This window comes from Panulirus ornatus, chromosome 23 (assembly GCF_036320965.1).
Source record: "Panulirus ornatus isolate Po-2019 chromosome 23, ASM3632096v1, whole genome shotgun sequence".
NCBI classification, from domain to species: domain Eukaryota; kingdom Metazoa; phylum Arthropoda; class Malacostraca; order Decapoda; family Palinuridae; genus Panulirus; species Panulirus ornatus.
In genome coordinates, this window is record NC_092246.1 from 5,697,680 (window position 1) to 5,722,383 (window position 24,704).

General features: G+C 39.7%; 1 protein-coding gene across 2 annotated transcripts in view; it reads right to left on the reverse strand.

Annotated features, from left to right (window-relative positions):
* Nucleotides 1-24,704, reverse strand: part of LOC139756741 (uncharacterized) — a 155,716-nt gene that overhangs the window by 18,281 nt on the left and 112,731 nt on the right. The window contains exons 2-4 of one of the 2 annotated variants that reach the window (XM_071676471.1): nucleotides 23,606-23,808; nucleotides 18,889-18,951; nucleotides 1,876-2,008 (exon numbers count right to left, since the gene is read on the reverse strand). In XM_071676471.1, the coding sequence (XP_071532572.1) occupies nucleotides 1,876-2,008; nucleotides 18,889-18,951; nucleotides 23,606-23,808 (399 nt within the window). The remainder of the gene's footprint in view (nucleotides 1-1,875; nucleotides 2,009-18,888; nucleotides 18,952-23,605; nucleotides 23,809-24,704) is intronic. The other variant, XM_071676473.1, reaches the window with a different exon arrangement.

Sequence of the window (24,704 nt, forward strand, 5' to 3'; positions counted from 1 at the left end):
GGCATGGCTTGTTTGGTTTGGTTGTGTTGGTATAGACATGCTGGCATGGTTTGTTTGATTTGGTTATGTTGGTGTGGTGGTCTGGGCAGTCGAATATTCTGGTTTGATTGGTGTGGTGATCTGGTACGGTTGTTTACGGTGTAATTAGACTAGATTGATTTGTGTGGTGCAAGTTTCTGTTGCAGTCAAACTTTGTGGTTATATGTCCTTTGAGGGCAATGATAGGCTGTTGGTTGGTCACTGTTTCCATCTTTACAGAGTCATAAAAGCAATTTCTAAAGCTGTGGGTCGACTGCCATACTTTGCCCTACCTCTGGCTTAAACCCTCAGTTGCATCTTCTATCTATCGACAGATATGTTTTATCTCGTTTGGTACACACAGAGATAGATAAAGATGCTACGAAGTTGTCGAAACTATACATCACAGACATTTAGAGTCTATGATTATATCTAGAACCACATAGATATAAAATGTTAATTTTCAGTGCATTAACTTAACATTAACCCTCATCAAATCAGTGCTTTGACAGCAATAGACATTTGCAGTTATTTAACAACGTGCATTATATTCAAGCGATCGGTTTTAATTAATTAGTTTTTAATTAAGCAGAGCGAAAAACAATTAATGTGGAATTAAAGGCATGCCAGCAGCAGCCCACGGGAATTTCCGAAAAGATATTTCTGAAATAGCAACGAAAAGTAACAAAATTTTTATGACAAGTGGCAGGAGTATTCAGCAGTGATAGCAGTGAATGGGTCGAGCTGTAGGTATGGGCAGTGTTGCATGGCAGTGACTTTATCATGGTAATGACAGTCATTATGATAATTATAAAGAAATTAAAGGGCAGAGAGTGAGGGATTGTTACTCTAAATAGCAATTCAGTGCCACTAATTATTGCTGCAGTAATGATAATAATAATAGCAATGATAATAGTAATGATAATGATAATAATAATAATAATAATAATAATAAAGATAACAATAATGATAATAATAATGATGATAATAATATCATTACTATTGTTATTATCATTAGTAGTAGTAGATGCATTATCATTATCATAATAAGTAGTAGTAGTCATAGTAGTAGAAGTAGTAGTAGTAGTAGTAGTAGTGGTAGTAGTAGCAGCAGTCGTAGTAGTAGTAGTAGTAATAGTAGTAGTAGTAGTAGTAGTAGTAGTAGTAGTGAGTAAATCATGTTTGTGAGTAGGATGGGAGGCGGGTGGGTGGTTACTGGTGACGCATCAAGGGTCTGTGATGTCACCGTGGCTGTTTGATCTGCATTATTTTTGTTGGTAAAGCATCAAGCATCTGTGATGTCACCATGGCTGTTTGATCTGTATTATCATTGTTACTGTCATTTATTTGATCTATATATCTATTAGTTTATTTTTCTATTATCATCAATATCATCATTAGTATTATTGATATCTTTATTGTTATCATCATAACTAGTTGTTAATATAACATAATAACATCTATAATCATGCTATCAAGGATGACTATAACACTGTAATGATAATGATAATAACAATGATAATGGTAGAAACATCATTAATGAAAATCACATAATTAACAGTAATTATAGGTTTAGTAACCATCATGACATATTTGATAATGACGACAATTACATGAGGGAGTTGCAAAATGCCTTAATGAAAACATATAAATGAGTTAATAGAGATAACACATAAATTGTGTGCTACCAAATTTATTTTTCCTTGATAAATTTCACCACTTTTGAAAATTGATAAATAAACCAAATACTCGACCTTAAACATAATGATAAATGGACCATAATGATACTTAATGGTTTATGCAGTAGGTGCGAAAATCCGCATCTATCGTTGAGAATTACGAACATTATCAACTTACCGATAACGGTCATATTGGCCGACTCCCGGAACGTCTCAAAGTTGTCGTCGGAAATGACCTCACACGTGAACATTCCCGAGGAGGTCAAGGTCAAGTCCTTCAGGCTGACCTTGAACTCCGTCGAATTCTGTGGCTGTTGAGGAAAAAGAATGAATTGAGATGTAAGGGAATATTTAAGTGTGTTTGTGTGAGTGTTTGTGTGCGCGCGCGTGTGTTTGTGTATGTGTGTGTGTGTGTGTGTGTGTGTGTGTGTGTGTGTGTGTGTGTGTGTGTGTGTGTGTGTAACGACCCATTTGTTTATATTATATAATTACAATATACAAGATACCACCAAACTTGTCATACAGACATGGAATCATTTCACAATATTCTCGGAACTTGTCAAACTTATGCCACTGAAAAACCTGCTGGAATTTTAGATCTTTTTTTGTCTTTCTTTTTTTGTCAACTTTGGAAATATCGAAGGTCAGACAATGGTACGTTCCGCCACCATGATGGTCTGATATATCAAACGTCACTCAGAATCTGTTTGATTACCAGTAGATATTACTATTTGTGATTACTATTTAGGATTACTTTTTTGTGATTACTTTTTGTGATTACTTTTTGTGGTTACTTTTTATGATTACTTTTTGCAATTACTTTTTGTGATTACTTTTTGTGATTACTTTTGTGGTGATTTTTGTGATTAATTTTTGTGATTACTTTTTGTGATCACTTCTTGTGATTACTACTTGTGATCACGGTTAGTGATTATTATTCATCCTTTATTTGTAATTACCGTTTATGATACTATTTGAAATAACGATTTGCATTTACAGTTTGTGATCAACGTTGGCAATTACCTTTTCTAATTACTATTCGTGATTACTATTCCAGACATAACCTCCAAGTGCCTTCCACATAATCACTATGTCTCCACCTCTCCATCCACTACACATACACATTATCTTCAACCTCAAGACCACTAAATAAGAAATATAACTTAGCGCATCCACTCCTCTGTTACCATATTGCTCACAACATAGCCAGACATCCTCGCCTAACATACCCAAGTTACTTAACAAAGGAGTGAGAAATTCCTGCCTCGCAAAACACATCAATTCTTGGTAATTTTCGTAATGGTGCATAATGATGTCCCACCTAATTAGCTTGTCATCAACACAATAAGAAAGTTAAAGGCAATTAGTCACCAAAGACTCTCAGAAATGACCAATATTTCGTCTTCTTTTCTATGTTACAATTCTTTTTTTTTTTTCTTAAGGCTGTATAGATCGGTAGAAAACATCTGGTCACAATCTCTAGAATTGTTATGCAACGCAAGGAAATCTCAAGAATATTTGTCTTATTAGGTAAAGATACGTTCACAAAGCAACCTGAGATACAAAATTGAATGATAATATTTTATATCTCATTGCTCATATATATATATATATATATATATATATATATATATATATATATATATATATATATATATATATATATATATATATATATATATATATATATATATATATATATATATATATATATATATATATGCTGTTCGGGTTGAGGCCCCAGCTACTAGTCTGACCTATCTCTGATTTTCTTGTCTGTCCACTACAATATAATGCCCTTGGAATATATATATGATATTCATAACTGAAATCATTAATATTCATGATTCTATATTCAACTTTGTCAGCGACTCAGTACGGACAAAATCCAACCCGTTCATGATTCATGAAGCTGGTTCGACCCACCGTCCGAAGTGGCTTCGCTCGGAACATCAGCAATCGAAGCATTAATCTGTCCAGACCAATAGCTTCATGGCTATGTAGTTTCGTATTTATCTTCTGTTTTAGCAGCAAGCGTTTGACGGTGCCACAAGATATCAAGTAATCCTTGCTGACAGTGACAATACTGGAGCTTCTTTTCAGAGGTTCAAAGTTCAGCTGCTCGACTCAGCATTTAGAGCTGGGAATAACATATATTCAGAAACTGCCTTGAAAGCCAACTATGTGAAAATCAATTTATAGTTTTGATGATTAATTGACTTTCTATCTAAGTGAAATTGTCCATTCAACAGGAAAGATTTGACATGTTAGAAATAGCTTTAGAAATAACGAAGAGTTGAAATGGAGGAATGGCAGATTTGGAATTACTTGCATATGCCTGCAATTGGGATAACATTCCAATGACGCAAAATAAAGAATGGCAGGTTTAGAATTAGTAACATTTTCCTGTAATTGGAATAATGTTCACAAATTCCATGTTCTGTTTAGGTGAAAATTAGATTTTACAGAGGGAAACGTAGATTATCATGGTAACTCTCACTCTCTCTCTCTCTCTCTCTCATATATATATATATATATATATATATATATATATATATATATATATATATATATATATATATATATATATATATATATATATATATATATATATATATATATATATATATATATATATTTGTTTATGTAGTAGAATGCAAATAAAAGTGTTGCCATACAGTGATGGAGTTTTTTCCTCGGGATTTGAAGGAACTATCAAACATGTGTCATGGAAAATCTATTTGTAAATTGGTCAGGTATATTTTTTTCATGGAAATATCGCCAGCTCAGCAACACTCCAATTATGAACTAATATCCAGACGTCAGTCGCTGACGGGATCAAGCCTGCCTGGTTAATTGTTGTGTGTGTGTGTGTGTGTGTGTACCTACCTGCCTCTCTCTCTCTCTCTCTCTCTCTCTCTCTCTCTCTCTCTCTCTCTCTCTCTCTCTCTCTCTCTCTCTCTCTGAAACCTCGTCTCCCCCCCCCCAGCTCCCCCCGCCAACTTCAACAACCTCCATGGACCGACCGACCCCTTCAAACTCCCACACACACACACACACACACACACACACACACACACACTGCACCCCTCTCACTTTCCCTACACTACCACCCCAGCCACCACCACCTATACACACTTTTCCCAGCTTCGCTACCGGCCTCCCCTTCCCCTGTACATTAGTAACACTGCGGGATAGAATGCAATACACAGAGAGAGAGAAAAAAATATATCCTACCCCTTTTTTCTAATCTTTTAAACTACGAAATGCTGGATAGAATTGGAATACTGTGGTCTTCTGTCATGTATTTTACCCTCAACCAAAAGGGATCTTTGACCAGATTAGAAAAATATTCCATGCCTGAGGATGGAAAATAGTCTCAATTAATCTACTATCGACCTTCTATATTAATCATTTTGAAGTCAAAATATAATCAGTGAATTAAGAAGTAATTTAAACGCCAACGAAAATATATATCAATAAACTGAGCAAATGATAAAAAATGATTATCATTGACAGTATTGTGCCAAGTCGTCTTTCAACATCTTATTGAATATCTATGTCTAAAATACGCAGATATCAGAGCACAAAATTTCAGTTCCAGTAATTAGATTCGTGACGTGTTTTCTCAGATTTCAGAAATATATGAATATTGAGGACGACGATATAAGAGTATAAGATTATTGAGCAATTAACTGCGTTAATAATAATTAGGAAACGATATTAATCCAATTTCCTAATCTTGAAAGGGGATCTCTAGATTATCTAATGTTATATTGTGAAAACAGAAAACTATTCTGAAAAATTCTGAGCCTTCTGAAAGCACAAACATTGATGTTTATAGTTACTTTCAGAAAATGGACAAATAACTCCGCATCTGTAGCTCCTCCTCCAAATATTTTTCTAGACATAAGGCATGTTGTTTGTTGTTTTCTAATTAGATTCATTAATCTAGAAACATCATTCCAGCAGACAGGAGACGAGTTATTCACTCAAATGAAGCAGTTTATGATTCATGAATCTCTTTCGACTCAGCATCCGGAACAGCTTCACTCGGAGCCTCAGTAAGCGAAGCGCACGACTGTGGATAAAGCCAAGATCATATTTATCTCGGTTATGTTTGGTCGTATTTATCTTTCTTATTTCCGCAGGCACTGCCTGCTTGACGGTGCCACAAGCCTCAGGCACTTCACTGCTAACAGTGCAAACAGTGGAAGTTAGTGTGTAGGTTCACTGTCTTTCATGAGGCTTCATTTCTTAACAGTAATTATGTTCATCTTATCGATTGATAGATGAATGTCTGTAGATGTTCCATAGATTCAACATTTCGTTCGCTTTATTCTCAGTATGATAACAAATGTATTTTACTGAATTTCTCAAAAGGCAAATGAGATTTAGGTAAACATATGATATATGAAGCAAAGCTTCCTGTATGATAAAAAAAGAAAAATATTTTCCAAATTTCGTGTTGAATTCTGGTGAAAATGAAACGAAGAGGAGGAACACACACCTTTTGAACACGCACCTTTTGAACACGCACCTTTTGAACACACACCTTTTGAACACGCACCTTTTGAACACACACCTTTTGAACACACACTTTCGCACGGAATATCTGAGGCAAATATGCCAAACACCTTCATCTATGGTATAAAAAAAATCACATGTGAATACAAAGACACACCTTTGCACTTTTTTCCAATTAGGTCAATGACGTAAATCGAAACGACCCAATAAATCTGTTGTATAACAGTTCTAGAACGCATACAGTAACCCTATACTATAATACACTCTATAATACACTCTATAATACACTCTATGAATTCGGCCTCTGAATGTAACTTGCTTGAAATATGTCTATTTCTCGAGAGCCAAGATTTTATACTGCAAAGGTGGTGTAGCTGTTAGCGTGGCTGACCATGAGGCATTCATGGGCTGCTCGGGGTCGAGTACATGGGTTCAATTCCTAACCACGGTAATCGAACCATGGTTAACCCAGTTGTTCATCCTACCCTATATATTCATACATATATATATATATATATATATATATATATATATATATATATATATATATATATATATATATATATATATATATATATATATATATATATATATATATATATATATATGTACACGAACTATGGCTGTTGGAGGTTTGTATGTTCTTTGAAAGTGCGCGTTCATATGTACTTTGTTCGTATTCATATACCTCTGCGTTGTACAGTTACGTTCAGTAAAATGCTATCTGCTGGCTGTGTGAGCCTGATGGGAAATGACCAGTGTAGACCCCGTTGCTCACCAACATGAAACAACGGGTATTAGAGTACATAGTATTCGAATAGTCATTTCCCCATGGGCGATCATAGCCTAGCGGTAGCGCTCCCGCCTGTTGCACAAGGGTCCCGGGTTCGATCCTGGCTGTTGGAGGTTTGTAATATATATATATATATATTCAGAATTTTGCTATACTCTAAAGGACTTCCCTGAGTATTTGAGAGAACTATCACCAACAGACATGATTCATTCAACGTCTCCCTTAACTATTAGCTTGATCATATATACATTCTTTTTTTTTCACCAGGAAACAACAGACGTTCTTGCCTTCGGATATTTCAAAACAGAAATGAACTAATATCCAAACGTCAGTCCCTTGACAGGGTCAAGGTTGGCTGGCTGATTCTTGCTGGTGTGTGTGTGTGTGTGTGTGTGTGTGTGTGTGTGTGTGTGTGTGTGTGTGTGTGTGTGTGTGTGTGTGTGTGTGTACGTGTGTGTGTGTGTGTGTGTACGTGTGTGTGTGATTACCTATTTGAACAGTGATGATGAAGGAGGTCTACATTCGTAGGGCCCCCTTCTCTATACTACCATGCATTTTTTTTTTTAAACTTCTAAATAATTCATCCATTACAAGTCCATCTCATAGTTTATCCCATTTATTTCACTACTTTGAATATAATCATTTCACTACATCTTTTCGTCCCAGTTCGTCTCTCTATGAAAAGAACATTTTTGTTTTGGCTTAATGAACGCTTGGAAGAGTTTGCTGAGCATTTTCTTCTCCATTAACTTAAATACGATTTTATCATTTCCAGAAAACGCTTTGTTTTTTAAGAATTTCAAAATTCTGTAGGCAGAGCTGTAGCAAAGATGAGGCCATCTCACGCAGAGGACCAACTTTGGAGATTGTTTAAACCCTTGTAAGTTTAAGCAATACTCATTCATCTTCATCTTCCTCATGGCCATGACATTATCTTTAAGTGTACCTTGTTATAGGGTTCAATTGCTTGTTTTAGTTATCAAACTACACAAAACAAGAGAAGCAATGGTTCCACGACCTGGCCCTGCAGCTTCCGCTGGCGACCCTATTCTATTTCGAGATGGTTCCTCAGACATGAGTTCGTAGTCGCCCCTCACGATGGCAATTCTTTATCTGTCGAAATGTTCCCTTATATTCCTAGTGATTCTTTTAAAGTTTGAGTCTCTATTCGAAAAGGAGAGTCCCTATCGAGGCTAGACGTAGGGTAAAAGAGAGGACGAAGTAATGGAAAGAAGAGGGAAAACATGTCAAAGAGTGTGGAGGAGGATGTGGAAAAACATGCCTTTTGTAGTGGGACAGATCTCTGATGCTAGGTAAAACATGAAGAGATTAAGTCCTCCAAAGCTACGTGGTATTGAGAAAGAAATAGATACACGACCCCCGCCGCCCCTCCCCCCTTCCCTAGTTTGCACACCACCCCTTCCCCCCTCCCCATCCACATATCACCCCCTTCCCCGTCCACACATACTACCCCTTCCCTATCCACACTCTCCCTCCTCCCTTCTCCCTACACTACCCACTCCTCCATACTACAAAGGGGACACAGAACCTCTCCAGCCGTTCTAATCCATGATGCTTCAAGGTTTACACTCTCACTTCTCAAGACACTTTCACATTTTCTTCGTATGTTGTGCACCCATTTCTCGTTTTTCATTGCTTTCTTTACTTTTAATTTTCCACTGTGATTCTCTTTCGGTTTTTATCCCAACAGGATGGATACATTTGAGCATTTTCATTTCATTTACAAAATGATCATGATTTACAATTGTCGTCTTTGTAAAGTATATCAAAATCAAGCCTTCAAAATAAACTTTTCATATTGTACGTGAAGTGAAGAAAGAACATTTTTAACTATCTTGACCCTTAAGTAACGGGGACTAAAGGGAGTTTATCCTGCAGCGTGGGGGAGGGGGGCGTATGAGAATCCCACGTGGCATTATAGTGTGTTATTTAATATGTTGTTTGGTTCATGGTTGGTCCCACCACGCTGCCTTACTCGGTGATCGCTCTTAAGCCAAATCCCTCCTTCAGTAAGGCATGCAGCTCGCGGTATTACTACAGCGATCATCCTTTATATAAAGGGCTTGGCCTAGTCTGGCAAATGGCTTTTCTTTCTATATATATATATATATATATATATATATATATATATATATATATATATATATGTGTGTGTGTGTGTGTGTGTGTGTGTGTGTGTGTAGATAGATAGATATGGATAGATACATAGATACATGGATACATAGATAGATACATAGATGCATAGATAGATAGATAGATATTATTTGTACTTCTGCAGCTGATCATAAGGAGAAAGATCATGAGAGGCAAATGGACTCCCGTGGTGTAGCGGTTAGCGTATCTGAGCGTGACGCATTCACCGGCCGCCCAGGGTCGAACACATAGGTTCGTATCTTGGATGCAGCAGTCGGTCTACAGTCAACCCAACTGTTCATCCACCCCTAGGAGTTGGTCATTAAAATGGGTATCTGGTTCAGGTTAGGGTATATATATATATATATATATATATATATATATATATATATATATATATATATATGGCTTTGATTAGGACCTCATTGGCCCGTGCCGTCTCAGCTAACATAATAAAAAGGCTTTGGAAACAGATGAGTAAGTGTGTCAGCAGTTTTGGTGCACAAGAGCGGGTATTAGTAATGGGTGATTTCAATGCAGAGATAAGTAATGAGCCAGGTGAGGGTATAATTGGTGCACATGGGTTATTCAGTGTTGTGAATGGAAATGGTAAACAGTTTGTGGAGTTGAGTGCTGAAAAAGGACTGGCGATTGGGAAAAACCTGGTTCAAAAAAGTTGGATATATACAGGTATACTTATGTGAGCAGGAGAGATGGTCAAGGAGCATTATGAGCATGGTGGGTTGAAGAAATAAAGTTGCTAGTGAAAGCGAAAAGAGAGCCGTTCGGGCGGTTCTTATAAGGAAGTAATGCAAAGGATTGGGAAATGTATAAAAGAAAAGCTGCAGAAGGTCAAGAGAAGGTGCTGGGGTTGAAAAAGAGGGCAAACGAGAGTTGGGGTGGGCACGTATCATTAAACTTTAGGGAGATAAAGGAGACCTTTTGGAAGGAGGCACATAATATGCTAAAAGAGAAGAGGACAAATGAGAACATCGGTGGATGGGGCAAAAGTGGAGGAGATGGAGATGGAGATAGAGTGAGTATTCTGAAGAATTATTGAATGTATGTGATGATCAAGAGGCAGATATAGGGTGTTTTGGTCGGGGTGGTATGCAAAGTGAGAGAGTAAAGAAGAGTGGTTTGGTGTAGAGAGAAGAGGTGGTGAAGGCCTTACAGAAGATGAAATACGGCTCTGGAGTGGTCAGTAATGCAGCTGGATTTTAAAAAAGGGGGCGACTGTGTTGTTGACTCGTGTGTGTGTGTGTGTGTGATATGTACAGCCCTCTGCATCTTTTCTATCCTTACGTAAAAAAGAACAAAGACGTGCGGACGTGAGGGCATAGATGATATACAAGCGCCTCATCCGGGGTTCAAAAGCTGCTGGGTAGACGACGATGCTAAAACACGGAGGGCGACGAGAGGCAAGACCTCCCAGGTGAGGGAGGAGGTGGTGATTGTGACGTACGAGGACGGTCGGCCGCGCGGCCAAGACTATGGAGGAGGTGTATGTGGTGGCAGGATCTGTCACAGTGATTACCGAGGGATTCTTCTGAATATAGTGGGGCGCGCGGGGGAAGACGAGAGAGAGAGAGAGAGAGAGAGAGAGAGAGAGAGAGAGAGAGAGAGAGAGAGAGAGAGAGAGAGAGAGATGAAGGGAGAATTTCAGAAATGCAATGCAGAGGAGTTTTCGTGGTTGCCTCAAGGGCCTGGAGGGAGTTGTCGTGGTATGGTCTTGAGATTTAGGAGACAACATGAGGACACGACTGGTTCTGAGTGTATCTGCAGGAGAGCGAAGCGGTAAGCGTTCCGGACCGTAATGTATTCACGGGCCGCCCATGGTCGAGCGCATAGGTTCGAATCGTGGTTGCAGCAGTCGGTCCACAGGCAACCTAGCTCTTCATCCGCCCTTAGGGGTTCGTCGATAAAATGGATACCTGGCTCAGACTAATATATTATTCATTTATCGTACTTGATCGCCGTTTCTCGCGTTAGCAAAGCAGCACCAGGAAACAGACGAAATAAGATATATCCAGTCACATACACACACACATATATATATATATATATATATATATATATATATATATATATATATATATATATATATATATATATATATATATATATATATATATATATATATATATATATGTATATATGCACATACACGCACATATACATACACATACATATACATACATACACATGTACATATTCATATTAACTCCCCTTCATCCATTCCCGGAACCACCCTACTCTACAGGTCACAGCATCGCCATCTCCTACGTCAGCTGGGTAGTACCTGGAAACACGAGAAAAGGCCACATCCACTCAAAGTCTTCGGTATATAGTATATTTTTGATATATGGTATATGGTGGTATACTTGATTATGAAAACTATTGCTATCTTCTAACGCGACAGAGATACGTGAGACAGGTCATGACAGAGGTAGAAAAATGAAAGCCAAAGTTATATTTTTCTAGTTTTGTGAGATTTGCTAAATGTAGTTGATCCCAGACTAACTTGAACTTTGCTTGAAATATGTCAATATGTGGTCGAGGTGTATAGCATACCCTGCAGTACACTATGGTTCAGTTGCATAGCACATCATATCTTACTACAAAAAAAATTTATATTACATATCTTTTAATCTTTTTAATGGATCAAATGGGGAATTAGAGTAGGCACTGAAATGAGGCTTTTATTACAGCATTTTACCACTGTCGAATGATAGAAAAAAAAGAGGTTGCTTTTAATGGAAAGGTAAATATCATGGCATAATACGATGGTGGGGAATTCATCGAATTCTACCTCCCATATTTGTGCAATATTGCAAGTGGGGAAATCATTTGGAAACAGTCTGCAGTGCATAGGTGTGGGGGCCGGTGGATAATATGCGTAACATAACAGCCTGAGTGACTGATACGTGTCTTATATCGTCTTAAATGGCCAATCACAAGACGGTATTGTGTTAGATATGTAAGAGATTGGTCGACAGATCCCCTAGTTACAGAAGGGTTGGGTACAATACACTACTATACAATAAACACTCAGCATTATATAGTATAAATAATATGTATATTTATACAAGCCACTGACACACTCGCATACTCCCAATATACATATAAAGCTCTTATCGTTTTCGTATCTCCTGAATTTTTAACCTTATGTATGTGCTGTGTGTGGAAATACAGAAAAGAAATTGATATACAGAACAGTTACATGAAACTCAGACACAGCATATTTCTAGTTACAGTTTATGACTGCTTGATACTAACGCGACAAGCTATTTACATAAGTATATTACTTCTTAAGGAGCAAGATAGTCTCTGCCAGGCCATAAGACACACAAAATTCATGAATATTCCGATTTCAGTGGTTGATAATAATGTGTGTGTGTGTGTTGTGTGTGTGTGTGTGTGTGTGTGTGTGTGTGTGTGTGTGTGTGTGTGTGTGTGTGTGTGTGTGTGTGTATCTACAAGTCTTCTTTTCTAAAGTGGATATTGATACCAGTGGACAACAGAGAGTGATAGAAATACACTTACTAATTAAACGCTTTTAAGGCATCCAATATCCTATATGCATAAGATTTTAGTTTTCTTTTTAGATTATTCGATGTTATTCCACAAACACACATATATGACCATACGTCGTCCACGTATTTTCATTGTTCAAATCTCCATAATCTCTCCATATCACATGGACTATTTACAGAGTGAGAGTACGTATGGCCTTATAATTATCTTCAGCACGTCAAGAAAGTGTCAGAAATTTTTGGGGGTAGTGATTGTAACTTGGCCTTGATAGCCTTAACGACCCTGGTAGTAGATAGGCCCATATAACTAACCAGTTAACGGAACAATCCATAGAATATATTTCTTACATGCAGGACTTCCTAAATGACTCAAAAAAAAAAGCGGCTGAATTTTCATGATTTCATCAGATGTCTGTTTCTTTTCTTCCACCGCTAAGCTTTGGAACTCTTTACCTTCTAGTCATTTACCTAACACCTCCTACCTGACCCTTTCTCTCATAACTCACCTTTTCCACTTACTCAAACAAGATCACATCACTTTTTCTTCTCTTTATACGTCTCTTTCTTTTTACCTCCTCTTTGGATTCTGTTCCCTGCTGTGGATGAAGCTTTTCTGTACTATATAGGAACATCTAAAACTGAAGGGAATCAACTGGTACCCCAGGAGAACCAAGCTACCTATACGTAGGCACGCCTCGTTGTATGACACTATTTTCCTCTTGTCATGGTCATTATCTGTTACGTTTCCTGATGAGGTCGGGCTGGTTGATTGGCTGGTTGGTCGGTTGATTATCTGGACTTCAGATCTCTCGACTGCCAAGGGTCGTTGAGTCCTTCTTCCGGGTCACGTTAGAGCAAGTCGAAGGGACTCGTACCCCCACTTCCGTCTTCAGGTGTTATGTACCCTTGAACATCTTCCTTCTTCAGGAGTGGACGATGTGACTCTAAGACCCTACACGCCCCTGGAGCTAGGGATGAGCAACCCTGGTGTTGATCCTCAGGAAGGATGGAGTAAGGGGGAACCACAAGGAGGAGGTATGTCACATGTTAGAAAAAAGCTTTGATTCCTCACACATGAGCAAAGTGTCGCCACAGATTGCGAGGCAAGAGATGAACGCCCACATCATGATGTATTATGCTACAACGATACATTCAGGATACTAAGAATACATCACTGTAGTGAGATACAGAATGTGTTCTTTGATGTGTTTGTGGTTTCAAAATACATCTAAATCCTGAACCCATCTCATTATGACCTATGGGAGACAGATATTGATATCAACGAGGACATTATATGAGGAACAAATAAAAATTTAATCCGATATTAAGTATAATACAAATTCTTTAATAAACTGATATTATGTGTAATATAAATCTTTATCAAACAGATATTGTGTAATATAAATTCTTTAGTAAACTGATATCAAGTGTAATATAAATTTCTTATTAAACTGATATTAAGTGTAATATAAATTTCTTATTAAACTGATATTAAGTGTAATATAAATTTCTTATCAAACTGATATCAAGTGCAATATGAATTCTCTAATGCTCATAAGGAGACATTAACTAACCTTCGAAAAAAAACACAGCAAATTGATGAAAGAGACAAAGTCACTTTGTCAGTTCATTAATTAATCCGACGACAGAAATACCCCGTAGATATTTTTTTTTTAAAGGGGTGGAGAGGGGAGGGGAGGGGAGGGGAGGGGAGGGGAGGGGAGGGGAGAGGAGGGGAGGGGAGGGGAGGGGAGGGGAGAGGAGGGGAGGGGAGGGGAGGGGAGGGGAATCGAATGAAATATGAGAAAAATGTATGATGAAAAGTCTGCCTAGGGAAAAAAAAAAATTAGTTCAGATATTTTTTTTAAGGGGGGGAAGAGGGGTGGGATGTGGGGTGTGGGGTGAGGGTGGGGAGTGTATATCGCAGTTTCAGCTATTGGAAATTTCCCAACAATTATGAACTAATATACACACACGTCAGTCAGGATGACCAGGTCAAGCTAAGTTGGTGAATTGTTTTTGTTGTTTTTTGTTTTGATTTTTGTTTGTGGTGTGTGTGTGTGTGTGTGTGTGTGTGTGTGTGTGTGTGTGTGTGTGTGTGTGTGTGTGTGTGTGTGTGTGTGTGTGTGTGTGTGTGCGTGTGTGTGTGTGTGGATCAACAAATCACATAGGAACAGTGCTGAAATTAAGTCCTGCTTATGTCATAACTTAGTCCAACCCTAACTTACCCTAACTTAAGTTAGATGAAGATTAGCCACATTATACAAACTGATCTATGATCAAATCATCTAACATTGAAATCATGAATGAAGAAGAAATGATAGAATTCTATCACATGTAGAATGAAGGAAGAATAGAAAATAGAATGCTATCCCAGACGGCATAAAGGAAGAAGAGATAATAGAAATCTATCCCATTCGAAGTGACAGAAGAATAGATAATAGAAATCTATCCCATACGAAGTGATAGAAGAATAGATAATAGAAATCTACCCTATTTGGAATGATGGAAAGAAATAGACGATAGAATTCTATTCCATACGGAATAAAGGGGGGGGAAAAACTCCCAGGCTAAAAGTGTGTTAATTGTGGTGTGTGTGTCTATATGAATGCTGACCACGGTGAGTGTGAGCGAGTGTGTCATGCGGTAGATTGAGAGAGAGAGAGAGAGAGAGAGAGAGAGAGAGAGAGAGAGAGAGAGAGAGAGAGAGAGAGAGAGAGAGAGAGAGAGAGAGAGAGATTCATTACATTCTGTCATGGAACGTAGAAATAGAGAAAAAAAGGAAACGAAAGAATGTGAAAAAAATGTAAATGTTTTACATTTTGTTTTTCCTGTTTAAAAAAAAAAAAGAGGAAGTGTTGCCAAGGTGTAATGAGAAGGTGTAGATTGAGTTGGTACCTCTGGTCCCCCCACCCGCCCACCGCCTTCCCCTCGTCCCCCCTTACCCCCTCCCCTATCAACCAACGATGACCCCCCCCTCCACACCCCATTCTACAGATGACCTCTAGATCTATTAAGTGTAATACAAATTCTTTAATAAACTGATATCATGTGTAATATAAATCTTTATCAAACTGATATTGTGTAATATAAATTCTTTAGTAAACTGATATCAAGTGTAATATACACCTTCACCACTTGACCCCTTCACCCCTTACGTACATACAAAACTCACATTTTGTAAACACCACCTCTGCCCCCACACACCCACCACCACATACTAACCTACCCCCACCCCTTTACCCCCAGGATTGACTCACTCCCACCCACCCCCCATCCTCCCTCCCTCCCCCCACTTAATAGACACTAGAGGTGACCTCAGTCTGACCTCACTAAACCAAGTTCTGAAGTTGACAATTAATCGTTTCTTCATAACCCGTAGCAATCTCTCTCTCTCTCTCTCTCTCTCTCTCTCTCTCTCTCTCTCTCTCTCTCTCTCTCTCTCTCTCTCTCTCTCTCTCTCTCTCTCTCTCTCTCGTTTCCCATTATCCTTTCATATCACATGTTTGCTTCAATTTCTTCATCTCATTCTCCTCTCTTTCATAGTTTTTCGTATTGTTTTCTTCTCATTAAGTCAGTTTATGAGGCAACTTTCCATGTGTATGAGTTCCTCTTGCGGGCAACAAGGACATAACTTACCGACTTGGCTCAAAGCATTAAGCTCGCTGTAGAGTATAGACTAATATTATTATCAGCTTTATGCCTGGGCGACCTAAGGCTGTAAGTTCCTTGGCATTAGCTTTATGATGATACTCGACGCAATACAGTGTGATACTTAGTGTATTAAGTGCTTCATGGTCGTCCTTGCCAAGGTATTTACGTTACTTATAGCTCTTACGCTAAATCCCAGCTGTAGTATTAAGCTTTGCTGTATTTGATAACAAATAGAAAAATCTTTGTATTCCAAAGAATATATGTATATATATATATATATATATATATATATATATATATATATATATATATATATATATATATATATATATATATATATATATATATATTTATATATATTTATATATATATATATATATATATATATATATATATATATATATATATATATATATATATATATATATATATATATATATACATATATGTTTATTTATCTATTCGTTGTACATCAACTGATATATTTCTTTCTTGTATCTCTCCTGATGATGCGATTACAACGGTAAAGTGCACTTGGGAACTTATTGTGTTTCATTTTCCCCGTGGACTCATAGGAATATATATATATATATATATATATATATATATATATATATATATATATATATATATATATATATATATATATATATATATATATATATATATATATATATATATATATATATATATATATATATATATATATATATATATATATATATATATATATATATATATGAAAATATTCTGAAGCATCTCATTGTGAGGTAAAGTGAGACCCGTTAACACACCCCTTCATCCACACCTTCCTACTGACCCACCCATCCCCATCATCCCACACCCCCATCCTCCTCCCTCCCTCACCACTGTTCCACCTCCACCACACCACACACCTCCACCCCACCACACACCACATCCCCTCCTCTCTCATTATTCAGTGGCAGTGTTACCACCCAGCCCTCACCACTCAGCAGCAGCAGCAGCGTTACTAACCCCTTGCCCCACCCCCTTACCACCCATCAGCAGCAGTGTTACCACTCCATCATCCCTACTCATCAGCAGCGTTACCAACCCTTACCCCTCGCCACTGAGAGTCAGTATTACCACACCACCACCACCACCACCACCACCACAGGAGCAGCTGCAGCACACAGGAGGCTCCACTTAACAATGGTCTGGCCACAGTGTGGCTCGACATCGGGCGTCCTGTCAACCACCAGTCTTGTTTCTCCTTGTTTGACGGCTCACTGGCCACAGACGGTGGTGTTAACAAGAATGTATTCACATCCCTTCCTCTACACACCCTGATACACCACACCCTCCCGGTTGTATGAGTGGGGTGTATTCTTACACTAAATCTATTTTGATTTTGCTTACGAAAATGAGGGAAAGAAAACGAGGTCCCGTAACTACGAAGAATGTAAGCAGTTAAAGTCACTCACTAAATGAAGGCTCCAAAAATTCATTCTTGGAAATTCTGTAATGATACTGTAACAAGAGAAGCAGCTGGTGTGAGGGGAGGTGTTGATTATGAAATACCATCCCTCGGGTACAGTGAGAAGGAATTTTACATACCAAAGGATTTGTAGGAAAGTCGACGGTGTGGATAGATAGAAAACGGAGGGAAGAGTGTGGTAGCAACATGGAATTACATAAACTTTAGATTACAGGGTTGATATATGTGTGTGTGTGTGTGTGTGTGTGTGTGTGTGTGTGTGACAGAAAGCCAGACAGACAAACAGAGAGAGAGAGAGAGAGAGAGAGAGAGAGAGAGAGAGAGAGAGAGAGAGAGAGAGAGAGAGAGAGAGAGAGAGAGAGAGAGAGAGAGAGAGAGAGAGAGAGAGAGAATAGTCATACAAAGATAGATGAATAGAGAGAATTAGACATGAGAGGAATAGGGAAGGAGAGAACTAAACCCCGGATAGATTAATGAATTCGAGAGAAAAAAAGAAAGGAAGAATAAGAAAGAAAAAAGAAAGAAAAATGAAGTTAGCTGAAGGTTAGGGCCAGCCTCATGAATCACTCACTCCTCCTCCTCGATCTCCTCATCTTTGCCGGTGTAAGACAATGCTATAATTCACGTAAGGCCCACAAACTATCTCTGAAAGTTAAGATTAACGTCCTTCCAGTCAACTGTTCTGCAAAGTATAGGACTTTATTCTGCCAAGAAGAAAGTCACTGTGGGATGTTATCAACGTAAATACTTAACAATTGATCTACCGTTTTCTCTCGTTAACGTATCTATAATGGCATAGAAAACGTTCAGGGGGTTACAAATTAACTTCCTATTTTCATAATCTACTTCATTACTTTACAATGTATAGTACCACAAAGTACAGTCCATATTTTTGCGACAGTCTACTTTGCTTTCACTACAATACAACAAAGTTACGTAGGATGAGTAATACTGCAAAGCGTACAACATTTACGGAGGGGGAGTAGGAAAAGAAAACGGGAGTGCTAGTGAGAGATTTCAACAGGGACTTAGCTAAAAAAAAAAAAGTTTCTCGTTCACGTGACTAACGTTGGGTTCTCCAGTGTTGCCTGAGGCGTAGACCGTCCTTAACTCCCCGACTGTTGGTCCTTCCTGTACATAATACAGATGGCTGTAGTTGAGGCATTCATGAACCTCAGGTAGTGAGCAAATACAGAGATACAGAGGCAGTAATGAACATATATATATATACAATAGTTATAAGTGACTAGGTGTTACAGTACTCTGCCTGCTGGTGTTCACGCCGATAGTGAGAAGACACCTTCGGTGAGGTTGTAATGACAATGATAATAATTATGCTATTGTTAATGGTAATGATAATGATGATAATAATAATAGAATCTTAACAATAACAATAATACCATTATAAGATGATGATATTGATTATAATGATGATAAACTAAATACTCTTCATTAATGTATCTGACGAGGGTATTTCAGTTGTTGACTTCAACATTTAGAAAATAACTATATCACATCTGACTCTACACCTGGCCTTCAGAGACATGCCTTTGGGGAAACACGAAGCCACATTTGTGGGTGAACAGGCAAATGTGTGAGCTACTTAGACTGTTACTCTTCACTTACGAAGTAGAAGACTGTAACACTGTAACATAACACGGCGTTACGTCCTCAGTAACTCTCTAATTCAGGTATATCATTCCAGTAGCGTCGGGTCGTCTTGCGCAACACCTCCAGCAGGAGACGAGTACTGGTAGGGAGAGGTGATGCCCCAGTGAGACCCTCCAGTGGTCTGGCATCTTCCAAGCCATAGCTGACCCCTGCATCATCCCCCTCGTCGTGTCCTCCTCCTCCTCCTCCTCGTCCTCCTCCTCCTCGTCCTCGTCCTCCTCCTCCTATACTCGTGTGATTAAGGGCGTTTTGACCACCTGTATTATAGCGACTGTCGTCCCAAAAAGCTTCCGTTTTTGAACGAGAGATGGCAAGCTACACTCTCTCTCTCTCTCTCTCTCTCTCTCTCTCTCTCTCTCTCTCTCTCTCTCTCTCTCTCTCTCTCTCTCTCTCTCTCTCTCTCTCTCTCTCTCTCTCTCTCGTGGCGTGAGTGCTGCTGCTGGTGGTGTAGAGCGAGACGTCTTGTAAGCTTTACGAGAGACTGTAAACCCACACATATGTTGGCTACATTTTTTCCCCTAATGTGATTGACAGTACTTGGCTCATCTTATGGCTCAGCTCTACCCTATAGGTCTGTCCAGTGCGTCAGGAATATATATATATATATATATACATATATATATATATATATATATATATATATATATATATATATATATATATATATATATATATATATATATATATATATATATATATATATATATATATATATATATATGTATATGTGTGTGTGTGTGTGTGTGTGTGTGAGTGTGTGTGTGTGACCAAACATTTCTCTGTTTTCGTATGTACTTCACTATTCCACCCCAGATACTCGGAAAATCGCTCCAGCATCATATGCATTATCTGTCTGACCCTGACTATGATAATACAGAATTTCCTCGTCAGAATTCTGGTGTGTATATATGTCAAAGGTAAAAGGAAAACAAATATTTCTTTCTCAAAGTTCGTAGTGAGTTGTGAACCCTGTTTACGTTTTTTATGATCGTACTTCTTGTCTCCAATGAACAGAAGATGATGTTTATTGACAATGAAACCACTCCTTATGAGAGCCGTTTAAGCTAGATCCTTCTTTATATGAATGTGGATTCTTAAAGATATTCAGATATTGAGGGATTTCTTTATCTTGTGAAAACTTTCTTTTCAAGCAGTGGTAAGTTTCCTTCACAAGAACGTCTGAGCCGAGTGGTGAAGGCCCAGCTCTGCACATGTATGTGTGTCGAACCCCCACCCATGGTATGACCTGCTATCATCTGCTGCGGGATATCGTAAACCATCGTGGCATATTCATGCCCACAACACCACCTCCTCCTCCAACCACCATCAGTGGAGTGAGGGCAACGACGAACCAGCTAATCCAGTAGCAACATCGTACCTACACAACAACCATTATGAAAATATATATGTATCTTTTGGCACCTCGATTCGAACCAGTGTTTTCCACTGGTGTCTGGCACCAGAAGCAACCACAGCTCTCTCTCTTGACCATGGCGGAACCTTGAGATCCGACGCTTATTGGAATATACGAACGTGTGGCGCTAGTGTCGTATGTATGTCAGCGTCGAGATCCGGCGTCAGGAGGCGAGCCAGTTTACAAGGGTCGACCTCCTCCTTCCACCTCCTCCTTGCACCTCCTCCTCCTCCCTCACCCTGGGGCGCAGGCGCGACAGACGGGGTTGATGAGATGAGTGGTGATGACGGTGTAGACACCAGTGAGAACGAGATAAGACAGAGATGAAAAAAAAAAGAAAAAACAAGACAGCTAATAGGGATTAGAAGATAAAAAAAAAAAAGGACCAAAGATTATTTGCATGTTATTGGAAAAGTTACGAAAACACCCCGAACTAAAAATGCATATAATACAACTCGTGGTTCATTCCCGCCACTGCTCTCTCTCTCTCTCTCTCTCTCTCTCTCTCTCTCTCTCTCTCTCTCTCTCTCTCTCTCTCTCTCTCTCATCTTTCTCTCTGCGGGGCATTCGTATGAAAAGATGCATTCGCCTGAAAGAGAGCATATTTCCCCTTAGGCGGCCGCTACTTTTTTCCGTCCGTCCGTGAGAGCTACCAACACACACACACACACCACACACACACACACACACACACACACACACACAAAATAAAAAAAAGATAAAAAAGATCCCGAAGCGCAGACAACGCGTCCCAGCGGGGGAAAAGTATTGGAACTATGGCGGACACCCTCCCCGAAGCGTTCACAGGATTTCAGGAAGGAGGAGGAGCTCTTAGAGCCGTCAGATACTCCGGTAGGCTGCCTCTCACACCCAAGTTTAATTTGCCATCGATGACACACGGGACCAACAGACATCAGGCTCCCTCAGCCAATATAGCCGATGGAACGTCGGTGCTTGAGTGACGTATTGCACCCACACTACTGAGAAGACGTCCACCTCCTCCTCCTCCTCCTCCTCCCCCGCTCCAGAAAGACTTTCCTTATATCTTTCGCCTCAGATCCGCCCATCTGATAAACTTTGGTGGGTGAGAGACAGTGCCTTAGCCAGTGGCAATCGAGTGGTCGCGTCCAGGTGACACGTTCCAGTTCATTTTCTCTTCCAGTCCTGAAATTCCAGATGGATCCACGTCGCTTGGAAGGGGTGGGTGAGGGGTGGAGGGTGTGGGTGTGTGTGTGTGTGTGTGTGTGTGTGTGTGTGTGTGTGTGTCTCTAACGTGAGGAGTTAAAACGGATTTGTGTCACGATCGGGAAGAAGTTAGTCTGGGAACAAGTCGGGTTTCTCACTTCGAACGGATTTTTTAAGATGCTTAATTCAGGGCATCCCTCTCACAGGGATGGGATCCCAGGAGTCTTTCTTTTCAGTCGGGACTGGAACCCGACTTGTCTAAATCTTCCAGTTATAGAAAATGCGACTTCTGATTGGTCTACCGGAACTGGTGATGGATTTTTTCGCATCCATCTTGATACATAAAGGTGTTGGATCCTCTCGAATCCATCTTGATAAAGGTGTTGGATCCTCTCGAATCCATCTTGATAAAGGTGTTGGATCCTTTCGAATCCATCTTGATACATGATAGTGATGAATTCATCTAGAAGTGGCATAAGTATATGAAGATGGCATGAGGAGAGAGTGAGAGAGAGAGAGAGACATATTCTATTGTGAATCAGAATCACTTAAATCTAAACTTAAAAGAAGAAAACTACGGATTAAGAGATCCAGCTTATGTATGGCTTACTCGAAATCTTTTCCTGGGCTGATTGAATGAAACAATGAGTCCGCTCCGTCAACCGGCCCCTTATCCGGCCACTACGAACATACCCGGACCCTGCTAGCAACGCTCTTCACATGTTATGTATACGTAAAGAGATACATTACCGGGGCGGCGGAAGGCGGAGGCAACAAGGATAGCGGCTCGATGGTCAACAATACTTGCAACTTGTATAATGAAGGAGAGTCTTATTGAATAATGGATAAAGAGCTTTAATATCTGACAATAGAGAGAGAGGTCAAAATGCCGGAGAAAAGAGGTGGGTGTGGAGGAGCACGAGAGGGAGGGAGGGAAAGGGAGGGAGTGGTTGGTTGGTGCTTTAAAGCTAAACATGCAAGCTAAGGCGAGGTTCAGACCCTCATCTGATAGACGAGGGTATTACAACAGGATTCCCAGACGCTGTGAGAACGGGTTTTGCCTCGTACGTCTCCAGGATCTGACGAGGAGTAATTGTTAGCTGTAATCAACACCACTACAAGAGTACCACAAACGGCAAGTAGCACCATAGTAGTAATTGCCAGCACTACAGGAGTACCACAGCGCTAAGTACCACTGCAGTAGTGAGTACAACCACGACAGGGTACCATCACCACCACCACAGCCGTACCACAGCAGTCAGTACCACCACCATACAGCAAGACCTCATACAACCTCATCTGTTTCTCATCCCCTCACACTCTACCTCCCTCTGTTTCCACCCGCCTCCCCAACTCACTTCCCCCCTCACCCACTTCCCCACCAACTTCCCCATTTCCCTCACTTACTTCCCCATTTCTCCTTACCCACATCCCCTACCTACTTCCCCTGACTCACTTCCCCCATCCCACTTCTCCCCTACTCCCTCGTCACCCACTTCCCTCACGGACACTCACATCGACCTTGATCCCGGTGACGTTAAACTTCATCTTGGGGTCTTTCTTCTTGGGGATGTACTGGTAGAACTGGTCGTTGTCTCGCCACCACTTGATGGAGTAGAGTGAACCTGGATCCGTCCAGGGGAAGGTGCACTCCAGCTCTGTGTCCTCACCTACATACGCCACTCGTGGAACCTTCACCTTCAAACTTTTCAGATTCACTGTAAGAAGAAGGAAAGACGGAGATGTCACTACACGTGTGTGCTAATGGGTGGGTTTCACAGCCAACTATGTCAGGTGATTAGACCTGAGTGCGCCCTACTCGTTAAAATAATAGGATGAAGATGGTTGTGTTGTTATACAAATGTTCGTTGTTAAGTCTGATCTGGTTCAACTGTCCCTTTGCCAGCCAGGTGTTCTGTAAGTCAGGTGTTCTGTAAGTCAGGTGTTCTGTAAGTCAGGTGTTCTGTAAGTCAGGTGTTATTTAAGTCAGCTATTTTGCCAGCTGGCACTTCTGTAAAGTCGGTAAAAGATTATTAAGCCACACTCCCAACAGTTTGTCTGTATGTACAAAGGTAAAGGGAAAAAAAGATTTATATGAAAAAGAGGCTTGGAAGAAATCTTTACATGTGCAGAACGTAGCATGCAAACTCATTGTGCTGTAAAAGAGGCAGGGACAAAATATGTCGGTGGTAGAGATATATATAGGATGCCATTTGGACAATCACATGTTTACCAAATGGCGTCCTAGCTTCGTCTCTTCGATGTATATCAAATGACTGTTATATTTCTCTCTTGTGTCTCCCCTGATGATGTGATTATTACACGAAAGTGCACTTGGGAACTTATCGTGCTTCATTTTCCCGTGGACTCATAGGAATATGAGTCCAGAGAGATAGTGAATTGAAAGAGGATAGAAGATGGAATGGAAAAGAATAGAATCGTTAGTTGCAGGATAGATAATTTGACACAAGTGTTGGGAGTATGGATAGATGAGGGTGTTGTGGATGACGGGAGAGAAGGAGTGGAAGAGATAGCCGAGGGTGTGTGGATAGTGAAGCAACCAAAAAAGAGGGCAATAGATGGAGGAGGGGCTGGAGAGGCGTCCTCAAGTCTT